The 25,807-nt window shown below is 40.5% G+C and overlaps 1 protein-coding gene across 9 annotated transcripts in view; it reads left to right on the top strand.

Moving 5' to 3' along the window:
- Positions 1 to 25,807, top strand: part of Pam (peptidylglycine alpha-amidating monooxygenase) — a 289,755-nt gene that overhangs the window by 121,179 nt on the left and 142,769 nt on the right. For all 9 annotated transcript variants that reach the window (XM_057758219.1, XM_057758203.1, XM_057758211.1 and 6 more), the window contains exons 2-3: positions 4,667 to 5,046; positions 5,962 to 6,082. In XM_057758219.1, coding sequence (XP_057614202.1) covers positions 4,955 to 5,046; positions 5,962 to 6,082 — 213 coding nt within the window. In that variant the 5' untranslated portion in view covers positions 4,667 to 4,954. The remainder of the gene's footprint in view (positions 1 to 4,666; positions 5,047 to 5,961; positions 6,083 to 25,807) is intronic.

The raw sequence follows: 25,807 nt of genomic DNA, 5'->3' as shown, positions 1-25,807 counted from the left end.
AGACAAAATCCTCTTGCCATGTAATGAAAGCTTCCAGGGGTGGTGCTCATCTGTGTGGCCAATAAGATGGCATATTATACATGCATTTGACTTTTTGATGGTACAATCATAAAAGATGACACTGGGTAAAGCCAGCTGCTATTTCGTAGGATACTCAAGCATCCTTTAAAAGAAGACTACAGAATGAGGGCATTTATCTACTAATATCTAGCAATAATTGCTAGCCATGTAGTAGGTTTAACTTTTTTATTTTTTTAAGTTGAAATATTTATTTATTGTGTGTATATATGTTTGTGTATGTGTGAATATGCAGGTAGATAGCTAGACTTATTGATGTGTATCTTGAGGATTGGACTTCAGGTCTCCAGGCCTGGCAACAAGTGACTTTATATCATGAGCCATCTCACAAGCTCAGGTGTTCTTATTTTAAAACAGAAATCTCGTTAAAGTATCTCGAGTGTTGAAGCATCAGGTCAGTAACTCCATGTTGAATGGTTTTAGAAAATAGTACTATTTGCATTATAATTGGAACATGTCTCTGAGTTTCTTAAATTTTTTGTTATGTGAAATGAAAAATTGTGTGTTATAAACCGAGCTCTTGGCTTTAAATAGAAACTTGTCTTTTTAAAAGGGATACCTCATATCTAACTTTTGTAAGCTTTAGCTAAAAAGGTATTAGCAATCTGCTTTTGATGTACATTTCAATGGCTTCCACTGTTACTATTAAAAGACATTTAGTTCTTTGTTATTTTGAACAGTACTATTAAATATCTTTGTTGACATTTCTGTGTCATCATTTAGGTTTTCTTCAAGAATAACTGCCCAGAAATCAGGTTTCTGTGTGAATGGGTAATCCGTCCTTCAGTCATGTCATTCTAGGAAGCTTCTTACAATGTCCTTAAAAGTAGATGAAATTCATAATTTAGTAGCTATTCTTCCCCACACTAGAAAGGACTTTCTATGAGAATAAGAGTTTATCTCTTTGGTTATCACTGACCTCAACATTATGGCACTGAATATGTATTTGGAGTAGCAATAACTACAAGCCTTTAGTACATACGGGCTCTGCCCTTAGGAGATTAATCCGCTTATTCCTCAAATCACTCTTTAAAAGTAGATGGTGTGATCATTTCTGTTGGTGAAGAAACTAAGGCACCCAGAGACTTTTTACCCTGCTCAGTCAGCTAGAGCTAGACACCAGATAGTTTTCCTTCAGTTTCCAAGTAGCCGCTGAGTAGATTAGTCCATGAACAAATAGTCAGCATGTCTCTTTGATTCTTTAACCAGGGATTTCTTCTGTGTTCAGTGGGACTATTGAGAACAGTCCACACTCTCGAAGATCTCACTTCATCTCACAGTCCTGCAGTGCGGCCCCGACTTACTACCTAATGATCTTGCTTCTAGAATGAATATCCACACAGGCATAAACTATAAATCATCCTTACCCGGTGAAATTACGGAGATATAAACAGTAGATGTGCTTTGTCTTGCAGATAAAATGGTGCATCTCGACTTCCTGTCTCCAGGAGACAGAGCTTTTATTACTGTCCCTCAAACACATCATTTCCTCTGCCTCCACCCCCACCCGGGCCCTTTGCTCCTGCTGTCCCCTGTACCAGGAATGCCCAGGCTGTGCCTTCTGCTGAAGATGCTGTTGAACTTCTTGTTTACTTTCATCTTGAAGATGCCTCCATTTCTCAGCTCCTTGAATCTCTTTTATGCTCTTCTCTAGGAAGAGTTCTTCCATCAGTTGTGTGAAATTCTCATTTCCTTAATAAATTATTTTCCCTTTTTAGCTCTAGTCATCTTATAAGCCCAAATATGTATCATAATGTCTTGTGCAATATACAAAGCTAAGGATTTTGAATGAATAAATATGTTATCTCAGGAACATATAATTTGAAATTTAAAAATTTTTAAAATAAAAAAATGATTATTTCATTTTTACACATTAAAAGGAATTATGAAATGGTAATAGTTAAACATTTTTCCTTTCATAGTATAATTTGTACTTCATCTTTGAAAGGTTTTAAGGCTCACCATTAACTTTCTTTTCTATAATAAAAGGCATTGTATTTATGGTTGAAGATGTCATCCTTGCTTTTACCCACAGCTTCAATTCTCTTCTTTGTAAGTAGTGTTTGAAGTACATCAAAGGTAATAAAATCAATTGAATGGTTAAGTGGAGTTTTATTTCCAAGGCTAGTACTTAAGGTGTGTTCCTGTTACAGAATTTTAATAATAACTTTGTTTTTCAAGTGTTTTCTTTAATTCCAAGCCTCCTTGGCTGCTAAAGCAAGGCCTGTCCTGAATGCGGTTCTGAATGAAATAGAATTCCTTTTCTAACATATATATTTTTGAAAAGAGCTTTGGGGATACTCTGCATTCTCATTTGACAGCGCAGTACTTGATTGGGAGCAAAGACAATAGCACAGCCTTCCACACCAGCACACCCATCCCCAGCAGGCCAGACAGAGCTGAAGGGTTTTGTTGCTGGTCTCAAACAGGGAGCCAAAGGCAAAGAAACAAACAATAGCAGTCTTTTAAAAATGTCGTTGCTGATGTAAATCACCTGTGATCCTTGGGTGCTAGTGAGCCCCAAGCGTCCCTGGGGTAGTTGGGTATTAAATTGTAGTTAATTCATATTTGGTGTGTGGTGTTTACCATAGATAGTACTGGCCATGATGACTATTGTTCGGTTTGTAGTTAGTGTTTATGTTCTTGGTTTTACACACGCGCGCGCGCGCGCGCGCGCGCGCGCGCGTCTTAGCTTCAATATATCCTGATTCCTAGAGGGCAGGTGAGAGGCTAGCATACTATTGTGGAGAATATCTAAGTTATCCAGTTGTCTTTCATTTATTTATTGGTACTAGCAATTGAACTCAGAGCCCCCAGCTTGCTAAATGAAAGTTGTACCGTGAAGCCGCTGTCCCGCATCCCCTGACTTATGCTATACGTTATTTATTTATCAAATCAATGGATTTGGTATTGTTTGAGCCATCCTTTTAATTATGGATTAAAATGAGGATTTGGAAGTCTATTTTATAGAAGTTAGTTTCACAATGTGAATGATATATTTTAAATTAACGCTGACTGTCCTTTTCAGAGTCAATACCTAATCTGACAAATGTTCAGAGCAACTGGTAAAGGCAAAGCTTGATTATTTTAGGGTTTACTCTGGTTGAGCTTGGGAGGTCACACTTTTTCCGTGTGGCTTCTGCAGATACCAGAGGGAAATTTCCCTTAAGCCTGAAGGCCTCTTGAAGAAACTGGCTAAGATTAGCCTAAGGAAAAAGCATGCAAATTTAGGCACTTGCAAAAGGAGTGGGAAAGGGAATCACAGTATGGGGGCAAAGATATGATTTTGACTAACCCACCAGCCAGAAATATTCAGAAGCATGCCTCTTTTTCTGTAAGAGAGGTGGTGTTCGCAGAATGTGGACTGTAAAAATTTTACTGAGTATAATTAAGGCTCTTTGGTATTTGCATGTGCCTGGGACTTGATCTGGTCCTGGGAGTCTGTCTGGTAGGGTTGCATTCTTGCTTTCCATAGTGAGATAGTTGGGTTTCAGACTGAACGGGAAAGACAGCTGTGCGTGTCCCTTTCTGCAGCTGCATAATCATACCTGGGGGAGGGAGGAGTGTGTGGAGAGGAAGAGGAAACATAAGAGGACCTTGATCTAGAACCTTCTTTTAAGGTTGTTAATTTCCTTTTATTTTTTTATTTTTTTCATTTTAACAGCCTTAGTTTTACTGTATCCTTCCCTGAGCCCTCACCTCTCCTGTTCATATTAATAGGAAGTTCTTCATCATTGTCTTTCTAGATATACTTTATTTGGAGGATGGCTAAGATCCTCCCCTCTCCACTCCCTACCCCTTTCTAATTCTGTTATCAGTTCCTAAACTTTATTTAGGAGAGTGCCTCTTTGGGTATACATGCTGTTATCAGGAAGAAATTATTGCCTTGTATATTACATGCCAGATTTTTAATGGGCATGTGCAAAGCACATATCATATTAACTGTAGAGTTTCAGAATGTTTTAAAGTAATTCTGAAAACTTGGGCAATTACTTACATAGAAATGCTTGTGCAGACAGGGGGTCGCCCCCTCTTTCTCTTCTCATCTGTAGCCCTGCGGTGCATATACATGAAATGCCTTTGTTCTCGTCTTTTCTGCCTGATTATTATGGTCTCTAAGTGCTTTGTCTTCGCCCCTCTGGTATATTCCTTGTGCCTTAGTCAGTGATTGAATGAATAACTTTGTTTACATCGAACCGAGGTCTGGAGCACTTTTTTGTGAGATGAGAGAGATGGAGGGAAAAAAACCTTAGAGTGGAGTGGATTGGAGGGAAAAGCAGAGGGAAGAAATAGGTAAAAATCAAACAACAGTAAAATAATTAAAAAAAAAAAAAAAGCACAAAACCAAGCCAGGGGTGGGTGTAGGGGAGGAAGAGCAAGCTAAGGTAGGACAGGGGCTTCTCTTGGGGTCTGTGAAGTCGCAGGGGGCTTGTCGCAGGGGTGGAGAGAGATCAACAGACCAGCATTTTCCCCAGGCTTGGGCGCAAGCTTGTGAAACTCCTCGTGTATTAAAGAACCTCGGCTGGGATTTGCTGAGGACAAATGCTGTAATGTGTTAGTCATCCATTATCGGCTTCTATTTTTGCAGATTCCGAATGATGAGTGACGCGGGTCTGCGCGATAGCCCTCACAGCCCCTGTCATTGCGAGCGATAAGGACCTCGCACGTCCAGCAGCCGCCCCGGGCTCAAGGCGCTCTGGAGGGCGGGCGGCTCCCGCGGGCGGAGCGGACTCCAGCGCCGCTTCCCACGCACCGGGACCGGATCCCGGGGACCCGGCTGGCCGCGCGTCGCCCGGGGCCATGAAGTAGCGGTGGCCGCCAGCCCTGCCCTCCTGCCGGTCCAGCTGCTGCCCGCTGCCCCGGCCCCAGCTCGGACATGGCCGGACGCGCCAGCAGCGTGCTGCTGCTGCTGCTCGCCCTGCAAGGCAGCTGCCTGGCCTTCAGAAACCCACTTTCTGTCTTTAAGAGGTGCGTGTTTGGCTTGTTTGTTTCCTTTACAGGAGGAAGGTGATTGGGGTGGTTTCGGTACATGCTCCTTAGAAATGTAGTCACTTGTAGTAACCAGGGTCCTGGGGAAGGGAAGTCTCTACAAGGTTGGTTTTTTCCTACCCAAAACGACTTGGAATTTTAGCCTTAGTAACTTCTGAAGTGCGCCTTGCGGATAAAGCCCATTCCTCGTCCTGTACCCTGGCTGCTACCCTGGCTTTTGGAACTCCAATTAGAAGTTGTGACTTTCAGAACTAATCGCTCCCTCTTGGGGAAATATTTCAGAAACTATCCTATAGCTGTTTAGACATGAATGCCTTCCTGTATATAACAGCTGGAGGAATAAAATATCAAGATAGATCGGTGGTGGGGAGATCATTGGCTGTAATAGCTCACTAGGAAATATCGAGCTGTATACACGCACCTCGTAATTACCATATGAAATATTTATGTACTTGTACATTTGTAATTCACATCGCAGTCTTTATTTCTTCCTCACATAACTGTTCTTAGCAAGATTGTGGCTAGGGATGTTTTGTTGTTTGCTTCTGATTGGTAATGTTGGACCCTCATGGTTGACAGTAGGGTTAAAGTCCTACCGCTAGAAAATCAATGTGCTTGTGAGGATAATAACGTCTTCATTAAGTAGAAATAAATATGTATCGCAGGCTTTTGTTGAGCTGAACTTTAAGTGTGCCCTGCCTATTCGCTTTGATTGTCTTTTGCCTACAGATTGGCTCTATGTAGCTCATTGCTAATAATGGGATTCTGGGTATCGAAGCTGTTAGAGAGTTGTTGCCTTCTAGTTTTTATTGGACCTACATTAAGTCACCCTTAAACTTCAGGCCATAGGATTTATTTCTGCCCTTCCAATTATGTTCAAATTATCTTCTTCAGATTTAAAGAAACTGCCAGATCATTTTCCAATGAATGCCTTGGTACCACCAGACCTGTAACTCCTATTGATTCATCAGATTTTGCACTGGATATCCGCATGCCTGGGGTTACACCTAAAGAGGTGCGTGGAATTCTGTACTTCATTATTCAGCTCTTCTGTGGACTATCGAACGTTAAAGCTAAAACAAGGAGCCTGCGTTTGGAGCTGGGCTGACTTCCTGGCTTTCCAGACTCCCCAGCTGAGGCTGGAATACTCGAAAAGGGGCAGAGCTGCAAGGCAGAATAGTCTGTTATGCTTATTAAAGTGATGCTCATTTTGTTATTGTGATTTGAAATGGAAACTTGAAAGTTTACACTTTGGGATTCTCTGTGGAGAGATGGCCTCTGAAACAGAACATCTAAATATGCACTAAAATATGGAAAATGTTCTAATGAAGGAAATAACATGAGCAGCTGCATCTACCAGATTACTGTGCTTTTTTTAAAAAAATACCCTTCCAAAACAATTAACATAGAAAATTCAGCTTGCTGCCAAGAATTTGAAAAACAAAGCATCCCACAGTTTGGAAACTTAGGGAAACTATTCATACAGGTGGCAGAATGAATTTTCTAGAGATAATTTTGGAAGAAGTAGCGGCCGTGCTCACCCGAATGTGTCATCAAGCATGTGAAGTTGAGCAAGGTTGCTAGGCATCCCATGTCTTAGCACACACAAGACGCGAAGACACGCTTCCGTGTATGTAAGGTGTTTCATTTAGCATGAAAAGGCCAGAATTAATTACGCTCTGCAGCCAGCCAGAGCGGGGATTTATGTATGTCATTAAAAGATAGCCCCGTGCTGTTGAAGCACCACAGCGGGGAGAGGCCTGGACCTGGAAGAGCCGCAGTGGCTGGTGACTCATTCTTGCGGATAATGTACTATTTCCTTTTTTTCCCTTTTAGCACTGGGAAAATAAAAGTATTCTATTTATTGAGGAAAATGGACAGCCAGGAGCTCTAGACTTTTACTTCAGGGTAAAACCTGACAGTATTTGAAGACTTGAGTGTGGTTGTCGATAACTACTTTACAGCTATATAAGAAATGACCCTGTCTCCGAATTCCTGTGTCACTTTACAGATACCTCTTCTATACATTCTGTTATTTCTGCCCTGACTCTGAATTTCATAATCAGCCTATTTTAACTAATATTTAAGTCAGATACTAAGCCTAGAACACAAAAACCACAGGCCCCTACCCAAGAGATTAGTTTTTTGTTTATTTCTTTTCAGTTTTTAAATGGGGTTTTAACTATACTTCTTTAAAATCAGCTGCTTATTTTTTATAGAAAACAATTGGTAATTGGTCATTTTTTTCTTTTTTCTCTTCTTTTTCTCTTTCTCATTTTTTTTTGGGGGGGGGGATATTTTTCTCCCTCCACTCTGTGGGCTGGCCTGAAGCTCGAGGCAATCCTCCTGCCACCATTTCCTCACTGAATTACAGGAATGAGTTCACATGCCCAGTTTCAGAAATTGGTCTTTTAGCATGTTCCCCACAAGAACATCCTTGTTTTAATCAAATAACAAATTAGTGCTATTTGAAAATATTCCTTTATCCTTGTTACTGAGTAACAACAATAGTAGGCAATTCTTACTGTGACCAGTACTCCCAGAAGGAAAAAATAGAAGAGTCGACTTAAAAAAAAAAAAATGGGAGAGCTGTTTTCATAAAATAAATCTTTATTCAACTTTATAGTCTTATGATTATCAAAATGACCACACAGAAAGAGAACATAGAGTGTCTAAATTGCTGCTGTTTGTTTTGCACTATAGGTAGAGGATTTTGCCTCATGAGATGGCCTTTGGTGGTTGCCTTTGCAGCAGAGTTCCTTTCCTCCTTGCTCTTTCTCTAAGGCCATGTGGCTCCCAGGAGCCATCTCCAGATGGGAAGTGAGTGGACTGGGGTTAGCAGATGGCTGGATCTTGCTTCCTTTCCACAGTGATTGACTCAGAAAAATATACATGTCCCGGAACAGCCGAGTCAACTTTTAGGTCTTTTGCTAAGAATGCATTTGCCTGTCTTATGTGAGTGACAAGCACGGACGTGGTGAGGACGAGCTTTATGAGAAGGCTGTGCTTAGGATAATGTAGAGAGACTGAAGCAATGGAAGTTCTTGGTGACTTCGTTACTTTGGTCACCGTTGCTTATGTTAGCCTATGTTATTTCATCCAGGCTGGGTTGAGGTTTGTCTTAACTTGCAGCTACAGCTATCCAATGGGTTGAGGGATTCAGTTGCTCTGAAACAGTTTAGATCTATCTATAATGTTTCACCATGTTCCCTCAACATGCTTGATTTCATGTGCTCTGAATACTGGTTGACAGATGATACAACTTATAAGCATTCATGAAAAATGACAGGCTTCCCATGACAGGCAGATATAAAAGCTCTTTCCTCCTCAACTTGGCATTCTTGGCTAGATGGACTCACACTTATGGCACCACAAGTATTTGTAGTGAATAAAAGCAATCACCCTTGTCTTAAAATGCAGCTGAAATTAGAGTTAACACAGGTAAGAAGAAAGGATATAAAAGGGGAAAAAAGAATAAAAAAATTAGAATGAAGAGACTAAAGATAAAGGGAAATGAGTATTGACCAAAACAAACAAAATCCAAGAAAGTATGACCAAGAGCAAAAATAAATGGGCAAAATATAGGATCTCTGGAATAGGAAGAAGAAAATACTTCTTAAATCCAAGAACAAGAACAGCAAAGAGGCAAGGAAAATATAAAGCTGGGAAGTATGGTGAGATGCTTTCCTATCAGCCGTGGCTCAACAAGAAAAACAGAATTCATACAAATGTGGAAATAATGGAGAAGGAAGAGCTTTGTGTCAGTAGTCAAGAGCTGTCCAAGTTATATATCATTAAATCTGGATCTTAGATATTATTGCTCATGTTATGGAAAGGATGAGAAAGGTATGGATACGGTTGATGGAAGTCTTTTGCTTGAGAAATGAGACTGTAGGCTGAGGTAGGAAGGCAAGCAGAAGTATAATAGAGGAAAGGAATAGGTAGAGAAACCATAGGGGTAGTTCACATATTACAACCAACTAATTTCACAGATGGAATACAATCCTAGATTAGTGCTATGCCCAAACACACCCTGTTATATAAGGTGTCTTCATTATGGTTCTTCCTTATACTACAGGAGCACAGAATGGTCGTTAAAAATTACTCAGTTAAACCTGAACTGGTTTATTTAGGAAAAGTAGCTAGGACTCTACTACAATATCAGTTTTTAAATTTTTTTTTATCTATAATTGTTAGTATGTGTATGAAACAGGAGGTAGAGGGGGCTAGAGAGATGGCTCAGCGGTTAAGAGCACTGACTGCTCTTTCAAAGGTCCTGAGTTCAATTCCCAGCAACCACATGGTGGCTCACAACCATCTGTAATGAGATCTGGTGCCCTCTTCTGGCCTGCAGGCATACACACAGACAAAATATTGTATACATAATAAATAAATAAATATTTTTTTTTTAAAAAAAAAGGAGGTAGAGAGGGAAGGAGTTGGGGAAAAGAGAAAGAGAAGAGAGGAAGAGAAGGGAAGGGAAGAAAGAAGAGAAAAGGAGAGGAGAAGAGAAGAGAAGAGAAGAGAAGAGAAGACAAGAGAAGAGAAGAGAAGAGAAGAGAAAAATGCATGTGTGTGGGAGTCAGAACACAGCTTTCAAGAATTAGTTTTTTACTTCTACTGTGGTTCTGGGAATACAACTCATTGTCAGGTTTGTAAGGCAAGCATCTTTTACCTGATCAGCAACCCCCCCAACAATTTAAAGTAGAAAAAAAATTTTTTTTTATGTTTTAGACTTTAATGGTCTTCGTATCATCAACACAAAATTCTTAGAGTAGTTTCAAGGGTTTAGGTGATCAGTGGATTGTGTACTCTGTGTCCACCTGGTATACTGTGCTCAATCTTCAGTAACAAATATCAAAACCAAACAACAAATAACAACTAACCTAGACAAAGAACTAAACAATGCTGAGAGCATGAGAAACGCTTTCTCCAGGGAAGAGCACCAATTGGTTATCATGTACCCAATGGTCAGTCCTGAAATCATAAAGTAACTTTATACAGTCTAAGTAGATTGTATTTATATACTCGGGAACACACACACACCACCACCAACAACAACAACAGAAATTAAGGAAATAAAAGGGAGCATGAATTTAGAAGAGATCAAGGAGGGGCACATGGATGAGAGGGCTTGGAGGGAGGAAAAGGAAAGGGGAAAATGATGGTATTCTCAAAAAGTAAAAAAAAAAATAGAAAAATGTAACAATATTAAGTAAACAGATAATAGGAGAAAAGACTTTCCAGAACATGTGCAGTCAACAAAGCAAAGGCTAAAGGAATTCAACAGGTTTTTGACCTGACAGCTTAATTAAAAAGAGAACTAAGTAACCAGTCTTTCTTTTTACATATTGAATAACTAGATGATGAAAATCACAGAAGTTCTAAATCTTTCGTGTAAAGCAACTTGGAAAACAGAGGCAAAAATTGAAGATACAACTACCGCTAGTATAACGCTATCCAGTTCTGAAAATCTTCGTATGTACCCTCAAGAACCTTTATTAGAAATATCAGTGCAATGAGAATCAAAGTGTAGGGTTATGAAAGCAGACTTTTCAGTCTAATCACACGGCATGCCATCTTCTCTTCTTAGGAGAATAATAGCATAGTAGAAGATCTATGGCTTTGGTTATACACTCAGTCAACTCACTCTGACATGGAAAATTTTATGTACTTCCTACTCTTTTATTCATTTCCAAGACATGAATATTTGGGGATTTATTTATTTGTTGTTTTTAGATTTGAGAAAATGACAGGGAGAATAGCAACTTTAACACGGCCACTTGTAGAGGTTCAGTAAGGATCTGATGTCCAGTACCGTCATTTCAAACACAGCAGATCTAGGAAGTGGCAGAGGCAGGTGGATCTCTGTGAGTTTGAGGCCAGTCTGGTCTACAAGAGCTAGTTCCAGGGCAGGCTCCAAACCTACAGAGAAACTCTGTCTCAAAAAAACAAAAGAACAAAAACAAGCAAACAACAACAACAAAAAAACCAGATTGCTCATTTGGTGCTGATCACTGGACCCCTTAGTCATCTGGGACAGTGAACTATTTCTGTGACCAACTCTCACATCTACAAAGAAAACAGTGTGATAAACTGCCTGTTCATTTATAATCTCAATATCCTAAAGTATATCAGTTTTGTGAGTTAACTACCCCGTGGATGCTTAGCTTGAATAAAATAACTAAGGTATAATTACAAATGATTTTTTATATAGTTTCTTTTCTAAAGTAAGTCAAATCCTGTAGAAAGAACCTAGCCTCTTGAGCCAGGCTGGCAGTGGCGTTGCCCCAGATCTTAAAGTGCCAATTCAGCCATGCTTCTTGGCTCTATGGTTACTTCCTCCTGTCCCTCCACCTACCTAAAGAATAGATGTTTACCTGACCAAGGGCGTTCTGTGGAGCGGAAATACCAGTAGCTCGTTCATTTCAGTTTAGTTGCCCACGCTTGGTGAGTGATGAGATTGTGTGCACTAGTACTGTTTCTGGCAGCGTATGTGTTCAAGGACCCGAGGATGAGTTTTAAAGTGAGGAATGGACTTTCCGTCATGACTCCATGGAGAAAGTGAGACAACATATGGGTCTTGAAGGTGAGGAAAGGCAGCCAAGTGAAACAAGGCAGAGAGCAAGAACCTGGGCAAGGGAAAGCTGGGTAAAGAAAAGTGAGAAGAGGTAAACACGTTCAGGGTGACCGGTCACTACAGGGGGTTCAGGGGCAGTGGCTGTGTGATCAGAGAGGCCTGAGAAGCTGAAAACATCTGTTCCGTGGGCTTTACACATCTGTTGGAGTCCTTGCAAGGAAAATTTTCCAAAGAAGAGATGATATCAGTAGAGATCGAATATATTATTGTAAATGTATTAGCTTGAGGTTTCTTCAAGGACTCTTCTGAGGACTTGGAACACTGACTTTGTGAAAGACCCAAACAACAGTGAAGACCCACTCATTCCTAATAGAAGTTCTTTCAAACCCTAGTTACATAGAATTTAGTTACTTTTCAATAAACATTGGTCCTCTATGTTACTATTACTAATGGCCAAGTCAACAGAGATGGACCCAGAGTGATCAGAAAGATCAAAGTGATCAGCCTGCATGCTCTAGCTTTGACTGTTTATCTTCCTGTCCTTAAATTGTTATGAGATTCTATATTCATTTTAGGTTTGAAAGTTTAAGATTGGTGCTATGTGCCAAATTCACAAATTAATTGATTTGTGTATCGAGGTCTTGCCTCATTAGTGAAAACTAATTATATCAATTAAATAAAATACAAAAATATTAAAAGGTTCTTGTAAACTACAAATTAAAGTGGTCTATAGCTTGTTTTTAACTGTTTAAGATTAAATTATGATGTTTTGATGGAAACCTGCGTAATGCCTCATCAGGAAAGACCACGTCCACAGTGTTTTCTTTTGTTATTTTATAGTTGCATTTGGGACTGCACATATAAGGACATGCTGAACCTTCTCCCCATTCCTTTTTTTATTATTATTCAAAAAATAAGCAGAAGAAAAACACATCGGGCCAGGAGATAGGACTCCAAAGGAGAGGCTCCTTGCTGCCAAGCCCGATGACCTGCATTCAATCCCTGAGGCCTGTATGATAGAAGTAGATTACTGGTTCCCACAAGTTTTCCTCTGACTTCCCACATGTCCATGTGGCATATGTGAGCACACACACACATACACACACACACACACACAGAGAGAGAGAGAGAGAGAGAGAGAGAGAGAGAGAGAGAGAGAGAGAGAGGCACACATACTAAAATTAATGTAGATTTTTAAAAGAAGCAAAATTTTTAAAATTAGTTTTTGTATTTTTGATTTCCTCTCATGCCTTAGTGAATCTCAGGGATGCATGTGTGGGGTAGAGGACTACCTTGCGACCATCTGTTTTCTCAGTCCATTTGGGTTCCTTTTACTATTTCTGTTCCTGTTAAGCATTTTCGAGGAGAGAATGTGTATTTGAGGATTCATTATGATCTACTATTATAGGACACTTTACAACCATTGTCTCTTTAATTAGCATAAAAAACTACTCAAGGTCTTGTTATATTTATCATTTTGCACAAGAAATTGAGTCTAGGAGAGATGAAAATAACCTGCCCATAGCCAAATTGCCAGTAAATAGAATGCAGCGTTAAATTTATTTCAACTTGAATCTGAAACTCATTCTTACTTCATAATTCTGTCCTGCAAATCCGTTACTGATGATTCGAGGAGAAATTTAGATATTATCAATGATCAAGACCAAGTAACTGTACACTTTGGATGCCAAGAGCCATGACTGCCACGCATATATAATAAATAATATATAGTAGGAGAGAATGTTGTTGTGTGTATTTTATATAAACATGTACTTTTAATTATATATACTTGCAAAATATTTATAATTATTTTCATTAAGCAAATTACAGATGACTGACTCCACCTTAAATCCCAGAATAAGCTTTCTAAACACCCTCGTGCAAGAACTCCTTCTTGCTGCTGATGTGAATTCCTTAAATCATTTCTCAATTCCTAATTGTTAAAAGACACAGTACAAACAAGTTTACCTTATTTTAACCCAAATTTTTCATCATTCCTATCTACATGTGATCCATAGTCTAGGAAACTGTTTCTTGAGCTGTCATGTCCTGAGCGCTTTCCGCTTGTGTGACATGCAATCTCTCGACGGCTGTAGTTAGAAAGCGGCTATAGAGAGTATGTAAATGAATGGCTTGGCTGGGTTCCAATATGGAATTGTATCTGCTGAAGCAGGCAGCCAGCACACTGGCTGTAGTTTCTCTATTCCTGATCGAAGCAACTGCACACGTCATTTACGCTAATCAATGGATTTAACCTTTGGCATCGCATGAACTGTGTCTGACTTACGGGACCTGAGGAATAAAAGTATCAATACAAGATTAACAGTGACTTAACCTTAGTTTCTTAGTTACCTAGCCAGTGTTTATGTCTAAGTAAACCTGAGTTCTTTTATTTGGAACATTGCTTTCATACTTCACCATCTCAGGAAGTAGCAATTCCTGTCATAGAATTTTTCTAGATAAAATACACGAGCATCTTTATCAACATGTCATTCTCTCTCATGGCTTATAAGCAATATGCCAGTACATCACCAAATATAGCAGCATCCAGGCTTTCTGTCATCACAGCCATCTTTCCATTCCGGTCAGAGAACCATGTGTCCTTTCTGCACTATTACGATGAAACATCTCTACCTGGCCTGCTTTGTACCTATGTGCCCCCAGATGTGCTCCACACAGCAGCCTTGGGGATCCCATTAGAGCAGAAGTTAGGCTCCATCACCCTTCTGAACACTTCCAGCGTTGCCAATACCACTCACACGTGAAAGCAAGTCCTTTAACGTGACCTCCACAGGCCTTCCTTTCTCCGGATACGTTTCCCATTCTTGTCTCTTAACCCTCGTGCGTGTGTTAGACGTCATGTCAAAGGCGGGACATATTTTGGACAGTAATAGCTGTTGCAGTAAGGCCTCAAATCCAGTGTGAACTGCACAAAACTGCAATTTCTCCTGAAGTGGCTGAGAGCTGTAACGGGAGAATTAGGGAGTGCAGAGATGCAGTAAACAACCAGGGACTCAGTAAAGTCAGGGAAGTGAGGAATTACAAGGGCTCGTCGGGATAGATGTGATTAAACCAGATGTGTCTGCTTGCTGGCAATGACCAAAGTCGTTGCTCTGGCCGGCTGCAGGATCTGGGATCCAGGGGATTTGTTTTCTCAGATGTGACTGAGATAGACAGCAAATTTGTTAGCCCAGACAGGTGCACGGTTCATCTTAGGGACGTAGACTTGAGCTGCAAAACACTGTCAGTATTTGTTTAAGTCCCTAAGAGGGGAGCTGAAGCCTAGTGAAGAAGGCGGCTTGAAAGAGCCCCGCTTGAGTTGTGATTTCTGATACAAGGCTAGTTGCAGCATCCTGGATGAGATAACTTCAGTTGTTTCATTTGTATAACAGGAATGATAGTTTCTGATGGAATTGTGGATAAATCCATTCATATGGATAAAGCTCAATAAGTGTTGTTATTATTTCTGCTCCGAAGAACATTGTAATGGATAAGTGAAGGCAAACTGTCAAGTATTTAACATAAGTGAAAGTTATGGACAATGAGCACCCTGGTATTGTTGAAATAGCAGTGGGGGTCGTCTAGAGCATCAAGAACATGATTACAGTGCCTCGTTAGTTAGCAGGATCACAGTCAAAAGTTTGTTTCTACAACACGTTGTAGATGCAGCTTAGGATCTACATCTCTCGCACTGCCCTAGGGAAATAGCTATGGAGACAGCAAAAGTTGGGAAATGAGGTAAGGAAACGTAATTGGAAACAAACATTTAGCATGTCTATAGAGATAGCTCTAGAAATAAGGCTATGAGCAGACGAGCAGCCAGAAATATACCCTTCATCATTTAATCTTTAAGGAAAAAATCTACTCATAATTAAAGGGTCAATTTATCCAATAGTAAAAGAGCTGTACACCACAAGTACCAGAGTATCATCTCAAATATGTAAAATAAATATACAAAGCAAACTTGATTCAAGTACAGTTAGGAAGCTGCATGTGAGTGCTAGAATGATTGCTTCATCAGTGGAGTTGACACAAGCTCACCGTGAGGACCTGAGCTCAGATCACCAGCACCCATGCACAAAGCTAGGGATGTGGCTCAGTGGGTGGGAGTTCTCCTTGCACAGCTTGAGGGCCTAAGTCTGCATCCTAGCAAAATGTAAAACGCCTGTATGACTGGCACTCACTGACCTGTAATCCCAGTGCTGTGGGGTACAGAGACAGGAGGATTGTGCGGGCTTGATAGCTGCCATCCGAACTTCAGGGTCTATAAGAGAGCCTGACTTAAAAGAATGGAGAAGCAGAAGAGACAACACCCAACACATGCCTGTGTGCCTACACCGTACACATGTGTATGTATACACATAAAAAAAAGTTTGTAAAATTCAATTCCATGTTAATTAAGGTAATTTAACACAAAATCCTGATAGACTCATGTCCGTTTGATGAGATGTTTCTCACATCCGTTTGTTTATATATTTTTCCTCAGGCACTGTGGATATGGGAAGAGGTACCTGAGTCTCTAAGCCTTTATTTTCTCGGAGAAGGAACAATGGGGGAGGATGATAGCAGATTTTTTTAAAATTTATCTGTTCTATCACTAAAACAGACCATCTATTATTTTACGATATTAATTGTAAAATTGTTTTAAAAATAATGAAATACACACCATCCCCACTGAAAACAGTGCAGCTGGGTCTTGTGTTTCTCTCATATAGACCCCTAATGTTTAGAAATCTCTACAGGGTTTTTTTTTCCCATCAATGCCTCTAATTGATAAATTTTTAATTCCTATTCCTCTGCTCTGCAACAGTGCCATTAGGAGACTCTGATTAATTAAAGAATTTAGGGAATTTGGTGCATGTTTAGAAGCAAATAGAGGCGGATTTGCAGGGGGTCGTTTTTTCTATTATATTCCGTCTGCAGGTACTTGTGGAAGGGCAGCCATGCATCCCTTTCCACATTAACAAGGAAAGTGATCCTCTTTGCCCTTATTAGCTACCCGGAAGATTCCTTTTGTTTCACTTGTTTTCAGCTTCACGTAGTCTGAATTAATATTTCACTGACCCTATTCAAGAAATACCTCTGGAGCCGTTCTGCATGGTTGTCACATTCTTTTGAGAAAAAGAAAGTCCATAGTGTGCTCTTTCAAAGCAAGGGTCGCTCTTCTTCACAGATGCTGTACTGTACTTGGCTGTTTGTATATTGAGAGATAAATCAGAAATGTATATTACAGGCAACAAGCAATAGTTGCCCCATCCAGCAACGCCCAGAACACTATGGAAGAGCAACATATATAAAAATAGAGAGGGTACATTTCTGTTGTACAGTATGTCTTACTCCTACCTCCAACTAATCCAGTATTAAAGGAAAACATTTACCATGGCAACATTGATTTACAAAGGGCAAGTGATGCTTCTGAGTGATTGAATTGTTTCTTTCCATAGCTCTCCTATGCACACAGTTAACTCTTCAACAACCGTATTTAGTGATTTTATAGATAACTGAAGAGGCATTACCTGATTAAATTTAGAAGTTGCAGTTTGGAAATAGAACTATGAAAAGTAAACATATAACAAGAACTGGTATCACATTAAATACAAACAGAAAAACACCACTGAAGTAGTTCAGCCTTCATTATTTATGGAAATGAATATTTTGTGCATTAAGTCTTCTGTACTAGGGTTAAATCAGTTGCTTCCAACCGAATGATCATTTTGCTGTGGAAATGTAAATTCTGTTTACTTCAGCTTCCACAATTGATTATATCAGATATAATGTTCAGTTTTTGATACTGTAGATGTGTTAAATATTAATTTTGTCTTCTTAATGTATTCTTCATAAACGACATAGCACTTTTCTCAGGTATTTTCCTGGTGTAGTTTCATTTGTTGGAGGAAGCGTATCACAGCAGTGCAGTTAGCCTGGGTAAGTGTAGGTATTAGAGAGGGGACTGTACTGGGGTCAAACAAATTTAGAAGTTAACAAATAGTAGCTATGTTGTTCTTCTGCTGTTATAACCACTCCACAGTACCAACAGGAGAAAATTGTGCCCAGGAGTCAGGAAATTAAGTTCTGCCCTAAATAGTCTAGACTTAAGAGCAAAAATTTTTCTTACTCAACATGAAATTTCTGTCCCTGCCAGAAGTAAACATTGCTCTACCTCCTACCTATCATTTATCTCATCAGCACAGTGAGCTTGAGTTTGGAAACCTACAGATGTTGAGTATGCAGGACTTGTAGCCCTTCAGTCGACTGTGGTGGGGAGTCAGTTGAAATAAATAAGGCATTCCCTATGATTGCTGCCCATAGCATTTAGTCTCTTTTCCGTTGGTGTGTGATGACCTGAAAGGAAACAAAGCAAAACAAAAGCTTCAGGTAGCCAAAAATTTTTGAAGGACCACCGAACCAGGTGAAAAGACAGTCTATGCTGTTTAAATGCTGTGGAGTCTGCTGCCCCGTGGAAATCCCTAGTTCATGAGAGGATCCTTCGCCCTTCTTTCCTCACTTCTGTTTGTCCACAGTGTGTCCTCCCCAAGATCCAAGAGTGTCAGCTATCAAGAAACTTAGAGATGTATAAATCTAAGATGGTTTGCTTACTTGTAAAAAAAAACAAAACAAAAAAAAAACTCTCTTAAATATATGTATATATATTGATATATTGTAAATAAGAATTTTTCTATTTGCTTAAGAAAACTATTATTTTCTCACTTTTCATACAAATTCATTTCCCACTCCCTCCCCTCCTCCCATTCCCTCCACCTTGCCCCTACCCCACACACCATCCACTCCTCAGTGAGGTTAAGGCTTCCCATGGGGAGTCAGCAAAGTCTAGCACATTGCTTTGAGACAGGGCCAGGGTCCTCCCCACTATGTCTAGAATGAGCAGGGTATCCCTCTAAAGAGAATGGGTTTCCAAAAGCCAGTACAAGCAGTAGGGATAAATCCTGGTCTCGCTGCCAGTGGCCCCACAGTCTTCTGACACAAGGAAGAATAGCAAACCTATTTCCCTCTGTCCCGTTTTTATTTGTTACAAAGAATGTTAATTTAGTTAAGAAGGATGCTATCTCTTCATGTCAGTCAGTTTAGGACATCATTGAGGAGGGGCTTCTTCTGTAAGGTGAGTTGAAGCCTAGTGAAATCTCAGCATGGGTGTTAGTATTCAGTCCATTTGGGCACACACCCCAGCCTTTATGAGATACTGGGGGATACAACTCAGGGCTTCACCTTAGACAAGTACTCTATTACTGACCTATGTCTACAACCCAGCAGTTTCTAAAGTCATTTTTGCCAGAGCATTGGAATTATAAGCAAAATTGTTTTTTAAAATATTTTCTATCGCCGGGCGATGGTGGCGCACGTCTTTAATCCCAGCACTCGGGAGGCAGAGGCAGGCAGATCTCTGTGAGTTCGAGACCAGCCTGGTCTACAGAGTAGTTCCAGGACAGGCTCCAAAGCCACAGAGAAACCCTGTCTCGAAAAACCAAACTAACTAAATAGCAGCCTTCCAGGCTACTTTTTTTTTGTGGGGTCATTTTATTTTGTTTATTTATTTTTATTCATTTTACCTACCAACCACAGTCCTCCCCCCAGCTCCTGCTCACACCTCCTCCATTCTACCCCTATCCACTCCTCAGAGAGGGTGAGCCCACCCATGGGAAGTCAACTAATCCTGGCATATTAAGTTGAGGCAGGACCAAATCCCTTACCACTGCATCAAGGCTGAGCAAGGAAATGGGCTTCATAGAGCCAATTCATTCACCAGGGATAAATCCTGGTCCCACTGCCAGGGGTTCCACAGATAGATTAAGGCTCATAGCTCAGAGGGACTAGTTCGTTCCCATGCAGGCTCCCCAGGTGTCAGTCCAGAGTCCATCAACTCCCACTAACTCAGGTGAGCTGTCTCTGGGGGTTTCCCCATCATGATTTTGCCCATGCCCATTGCCCATAAAAATCAGCCCTTCCTCTCTTCGACTAGACTCCCTGAGCTAGACCCAGTGTTTGGTTGTGGATCTCTGTATCTGCTTCCATCGAAGCAGATGGAGGCTCTATGATGACAGTTAGGGTAGTCATCAATCTGATTACAAAAGAAGGCAGGTTCAGGCATCCTCTCCACAATTGTTAGGATGACAATGAGTGACATTTAAATACTGGTAAGGGAATGTAAGAAACCATGATGACAAGATATTGAAAAGCTGGGAGGGGCTAAGAAGTAGCCTGGAAACTGGGAATCAGTCTACCTCAAGATCCAGGCTACTTCTTGTCCCCTCCCCATCCTTTTGATGTCTTGTCATCATTGTGTCTTACATTCCCTTCTCGGTATTTACATGTCACTCATTGTCATGCATTTAACATATTATGTATTGTGATGAATATAGTAATCTTGTTAACTAGGCATTATTTGTAATATTGCCTTTGCTAGAGGAGCACAAAGAAGCCTGAGTCTCTATGTGTATCGCTCTGGAGCATCTCCATTTCATATCTCCTCCTTGACATACCTGCACGTCTATCTTTCTTGAGTTGCAGTGTTGCTGTACATTTCCTATGTATATTCTAATCAAAAAAGTAATTAAAAAGTGAAGTAATGCATTTGTTAATTAGCTAAATGTAGATATATTTCAAAGCAGTGTGCTACCCCTGACAACCATGTGTAGTTTACCCTAGCAGTTAAATAGATTCCTTAAGATGATAGACAGAACATGGAGCATGGAACTTGATAAATGTGTCAACTTCAGCTACCACCGTCTTATTAAAGTCCTAACTCAGATTAATGGCGACACCTTTTGGTCCTGTTCATTGTGGTATCCATCAAGCCTGAAGTAGTACTTATTATCCAATAAAGAATCATTGAATTAAATTTAAATAAAGTAAAAAAGAATTCTTTCCAAAGCATGGGTGCCATCTGCCTCACAAACACATTAATGTTTATTAATGTGGATATGAGTTATGAGCCTCACCTTCATTCTCTTCAGGTATGAGTGGCATTCTTAAGTGCAATTGTTTTATTGCAGCTGCTTCCTAATTTTTCACATTTGCCCCTGTCTTAGCTAGGATTTTTGTTGCTGGGAAGAGACACCATGACCACAACAGCTCTTATAAGGAAAGCATTTCATTGACATTGGCTGACAGTTTCAGAGATCCAGCCATTATCCTCATGGTGGGACATGGAGGCATGCTGGCATGAGGACATGGTGCTGGAGAAGGAGCTGAGAGTTCTACACCTTGACTGAAGGCAACAGGAAGTAAACTTGGTGTTGGTCGCAGGTTAGGCATAGGGAACCTCAATGCCCATCTCCACAGTCACACACTTCCTCCAACAAGGCCACACTTCCTCCAACAATGATGCATATCCTAATAATGCCACTCCTTATGGGGGCCATGTCCATCCAAACCACCACGTGTGATTTTTTTCCTACTTTTTATCAACTTATTTTTAGCATAATTAAAGTCCATGAATTTTAGGTGTGCAATTCATACAAGTTTGCAAGTGTGTAACTGACACCATCAAGAACATTTCTAGCACCACAGAGAGCTCTCTTTGCATCTGTGTACTCTCCTCATTCCTTACTCACTTGCCTACTAGTGTTTCAGTTACTGTGGCTTGGCCTTCCCTAGATTTATATTACTTACGAATGAAATTACCCAGTGGCTTTTGATTGACTTTCTGGATTCATCTGTAAGAAGTAACCAAGGTCCTTTGTACCTTTCCATTTGGATGAGTGCTTGCGGGGGAAGCTGGGTTCTAACTGTAGCTGTCTCCAGGGCATGTGCTTTTAATCATTGCATTACATGGTTTGGGGTCAAAGTATTTGCCTTAATACTCTCCGAAGTTGCTTTCCGAGTCAAAAATCTTTATGGATTCTTCATTTTGACCAAATGCATTTTCTGTAACATGATGTGGCGTTAATCTCTCTGCCATTCACATTTGACACTTTTAAAACATCCCATTTGTTCTTCCCTGAATCCCTGTTTTCTACCATATTTAGTGCTTTTGTTATTATTTTTGTTTAAATGTTGTTTACTATTTTATATGTATGTATTTGTACTGCATGTGTGGCTGGTGCCCAGCGAGGCCAGAAAAAGGTTTTAGATCTTGGAACTAAAGTTGCGGGCAGTTATGAGATGCCATGTAAGGGCTGGGAACCACACCCATGTCCTCTGCAAGAACAGTGAGTGTTCTTAACCATTGAGCCATTGCTGTAGCCCCACATTTGTTAATCTTTTTAATTCTTTTTATTTATTTATTTTTTATTTGTTCATTATTTGTTTCAGGTTTTTTGAGACAAGGTTTCTTTGTGTAGCTTTGGTGCCTGTCATGGAACTCACTCTGTAGACCAGGCTAGTCTCAAACTCACAGGTTTGCCTGCTTCTGCCTCCCGAGTGCCACAACCACCCAGCCACATTTATTATTCTTATAAGTAGTTGGCTTTGAAAATCTTGATACCCTTGGGCATTTTTGTGTTCCTCACATTTTCACCTGTTGAGACCATTTCCCATCAAATTATAATCTGAGTGTCTTTCCCTCTGAACCCGCCAGAGTCTCCAGCTAAGATGAGTGTCATAATTTATGCCACTCTTAAAGATCTAGTACATTGTCCCTGGTAGACATTGACTTTCTATCTTTTAAACTTCTCACACTAAAATAAAGGAGTCTCTAAAGCCCTGGTGGCATATTATTCCTCTTAGTTTGTAGTATGCCAGGATATGCTCATACTGAACAATCTCTATCTATATTTAAAAAGAATCTGTTCCTTCCTACCAGTCCTTCTGAGGATACTACTTACGTATTTCTTTGTACTGTGTAGGAACGTGGCTCAAGGCCCAGCAAGAATTGTTGCTGTCATTAGAGCCACATCCCCAGTGCTTTGGAAAGAGTTTGATACCTAGTACGCACCACCAGGTACTTCTTAAGGATTGTTATGCACTGGGCCAGTGAGACAACTGTTTGTAAAGTGTCGTGTGAGGATGAGGACCTGAGTTTGATCCCCAACACCCATATGAAAAGTCAGTCTCGGCAGTCCATTCGTAGAATCCCAGCGCTGGGGTGGCAGGGTCAAAAGGACCTCTGGTACTTGCTTGTCTGCTGGTCTAGTTGAATTGATGAGCCTCTGGCTTAGTGTGGGAAATGGCCAAGGAAGACAGCTACCTAGATTTTGATTTCTGGTCTCTAATTGCATGCAGATATACCAAAAGAATGACGATTTATTGGTTGTGTTCTTTGGTCAATGCACAAAGCATATTAGCAAATCTAGATTGATTAGGCCACTGGATTTCAAAGGAATTTGTGGTTTGGTATGCAGACTGTCTCTTTGGTTAAACTGGTTGGAACCACATCAGACTGTTTAGTGCCTTTGTGACTAAATATAGGTCTTTTTTGAAACCTCATAAAACCTGTCCCTTTTCTGATTGTTTCCCTGTGCTGTGTATTCATTTCCAAGCCTCCTGGCCAGGCTCTGTTCTTACTGAACTTTTGTGTGCCCCACTGCCACCACCACTCACCTTTTTAAAAACTATTCTTTTAAGACATTGTCTTATTGTTGCCCAAACTAGTTTTCAGTTCCTGAGCTCAAAAGACTGACCTAGCCTCTGCCTCCTGAGGTGAGGGAGTGCAGACATACATATCTCCCCAGCTTCTTCTCTCCCGATTAACCTGGTTCGTACATTCTTAGCTTTCAGATCTCAGCTAAGACATCACTTCCTCAAAGAGAGATACCACTTTCTCAGAGAAAGCCCTTCTAATCCACTCCACGTCCTCATTTTAAAAGAGTTACCTCCTCTCAGTACCCTGTACTTCTGGGTACCACTCACAACTGCAGGAAAAAAATATTTTTTGATTAATTTTTTCATTTATTTTGCATACCAACCACAGTTTCCCCTCCCTCCTCTCCTTCCATTCCCTCCCCCTTGCTCCTGCCTCCCACATACCTCCCTCTCCATCCACTCCTCCCCTGTCTACATTCAGAGAAGGACAGACCTCTTATGGACATCAACAAAGCATAGCACATCAATATGAGGCAGAATCAAGTTTCTCCCCCTCCATTAAGGCGAGTCAGCTCAAGCGCCAGGGACAGATCCTGATTTAGGTATGGATTCATTCTACCTTAACTAAGGGTCAGAGAGTTGAAACTTACTTCTGTCTCTTCAAGGTTATTGTCAATAGTTCAAATAACAGGTCTAGCTAATGTCCAGACCTATGGTACCAGATATTAAGAAGTAGATCTGTTTCTACCTCAAGCAAAGGTCAAGGTTATATTCTACCCTGATTTAGACCAGTGAGTTCTGTTCGCTCAAGGTTATTGTCAACAGTTCAGACAACAGGTGTGGCTAATATCCTGATATTTCAGGAATTAAGAAGTGAATCTGTTTCTACCTCAAACAAAAGTCTAAGGATCTAACTAGGTTTCTACTCCCTTAGGGAGATAGCAATGAACTCTGCCCAAGGAGTAGTTTGCCTACAGAACATTTTGGTCTAGGGTATGAGTGTTACTTGTCTTGTTTTAGCAACAGAATTTTAACTATGATTGCAACTCATAATCCTTCAACTGGTCTGTTCATTCCTTAGGTCATGCTAATGCAGTTTTTTTTAAAAAATCTTACTTCTACCTTTTAGGGTTTTGATATTTAAGCAAATGGAAATTAAACACAGGCAATTTTCAGTATTCACTGTAACTCCCTCCTGATGCTATCCTATACTTCTATTTATTATTTTCACTTGCATCTTCCTTCTCTTTACTTATTTTTCTAATCCTTATGCCCCTACCCTGTTAAGTGGTATCCTTGTTGAAGCTGGTCTCTAACAAATGGCATCCAATGTGGGGTGACAGGTGAACCCTGAAACACATGGACACGTGGATAGCAGTACAGGGAAGAAATGTGTAGGATCCCTCATGAATAAAATTGTACCACAGGCGTAGAGGTGAGAAGTGAGTGCTAGGTAATAAATAAAAACAAATATATTTTTTAGAAAAAGGAAAGAGAAAGGCAAGGCAGAAAATATCAGAAGGATAATTTGTAAAAATAATTTTAGATATGGGACAAGGAAATAGTATTCAACTATCTGTACAGTTGCTTGGATATATTTTGATAACTATAGGAACTGAAGTGGAGCAGAAACAAATGCAGGGATTTTTAGATTTTGTAAATTTTTAGATTTTTGTAAATTTTTTAGATTCCCACCCCCACACTGGCTACATACCAGCAGGCACCTTCATGCTGCACCAGGACATGGAGGACCAAAGTGCAGCCCCGCCTTCAAGCTGATCTCCACCACTAATCTCACTGCTAGGAGCCACATGAACAGACCAAGCTACACAACTGTCACACACATGTGGACGGCCTAGGTCGGTCCCTTGCAGACTCCCTAGCTGTTGTTCCAGAGTCACTGAACTCCCATGAGCTCAGGTCAGCTGTCTGAGTTCCTCTTTCATGACTTTGACCACCCCCACTTGTAGAATGCCTCCTCCCTCTCTTCAACAGGACTCCCAAGCTTAGCCCAGTACTTAGCTGTGTATCTCTGCTTCTGCCTCCATCCATTATTGGTTGAAGGCTCTCTGATGACAAATAGGTGCCTGTATTTTCTCAGTAGACTACTTACCATACAAGGACAGCAAGACATGTCTAGTTTTGAACATTGTTGTATGGCTCTTGACTATTGTGTGTCAATATGAGACTGTTCCATAAGCAGTAGGCAGGCATATGGAACACAGAGTTAATAAATGACTGAGTCTCCGCTGCCACTATCCAGCTAAAGTCTTAACTCAGATTGATGTTAATGATTCCTGGTCTGTCTCCCTTTCTCCTTGCGCCTTCATTGCGTCTCCTTGGTTTCCTCCAAGTTGTCTGATGACGAAAATGTGCTCATGACTCAGGCACATGCCTCACATACTCCCCACAACCAGCATGACATCCGGTATATCTAAATTCAAATTTAGACTAAATTAAAACTCTCTCACTGAAATGAGAAGACCTATTCTAATCAAATCTGAATCCTCCCCATCTCCCTCCCCCTTTTACGTAGCTTTCTTCGGTCTTTGCAGCTTGTATTCCTGGAATTTCCAGAGCTGTGATTTCTGTGCAATTAGTAGCCATCAGTGTCTGCCTCTATCTCGTGGTTCTGTTCCAATTAATTCTGCAGTGCAGAAAGTTTTTCTCAGCTTCTTTATC

The sequence above is a fragment of the Chionomys nivalis genome, chromosome 2 (genome assembly GCF_950005125.1).
Source record: "Chionomys nivalis chromosome 2, mChiNiv1.1, whole genome shotgun sequence".
Lineage (NCBI taxonomy): Eukaryota > Metazoa > Chordata > Mammalia > Rodentia > Cricetidae > Chionomys > Chionomys nivalis.
The sequence above is the reverse complement of the archived record's forward strand: the minus strand, read 5'-3'. Positions and strand labels throughout refer to the sequence as shown.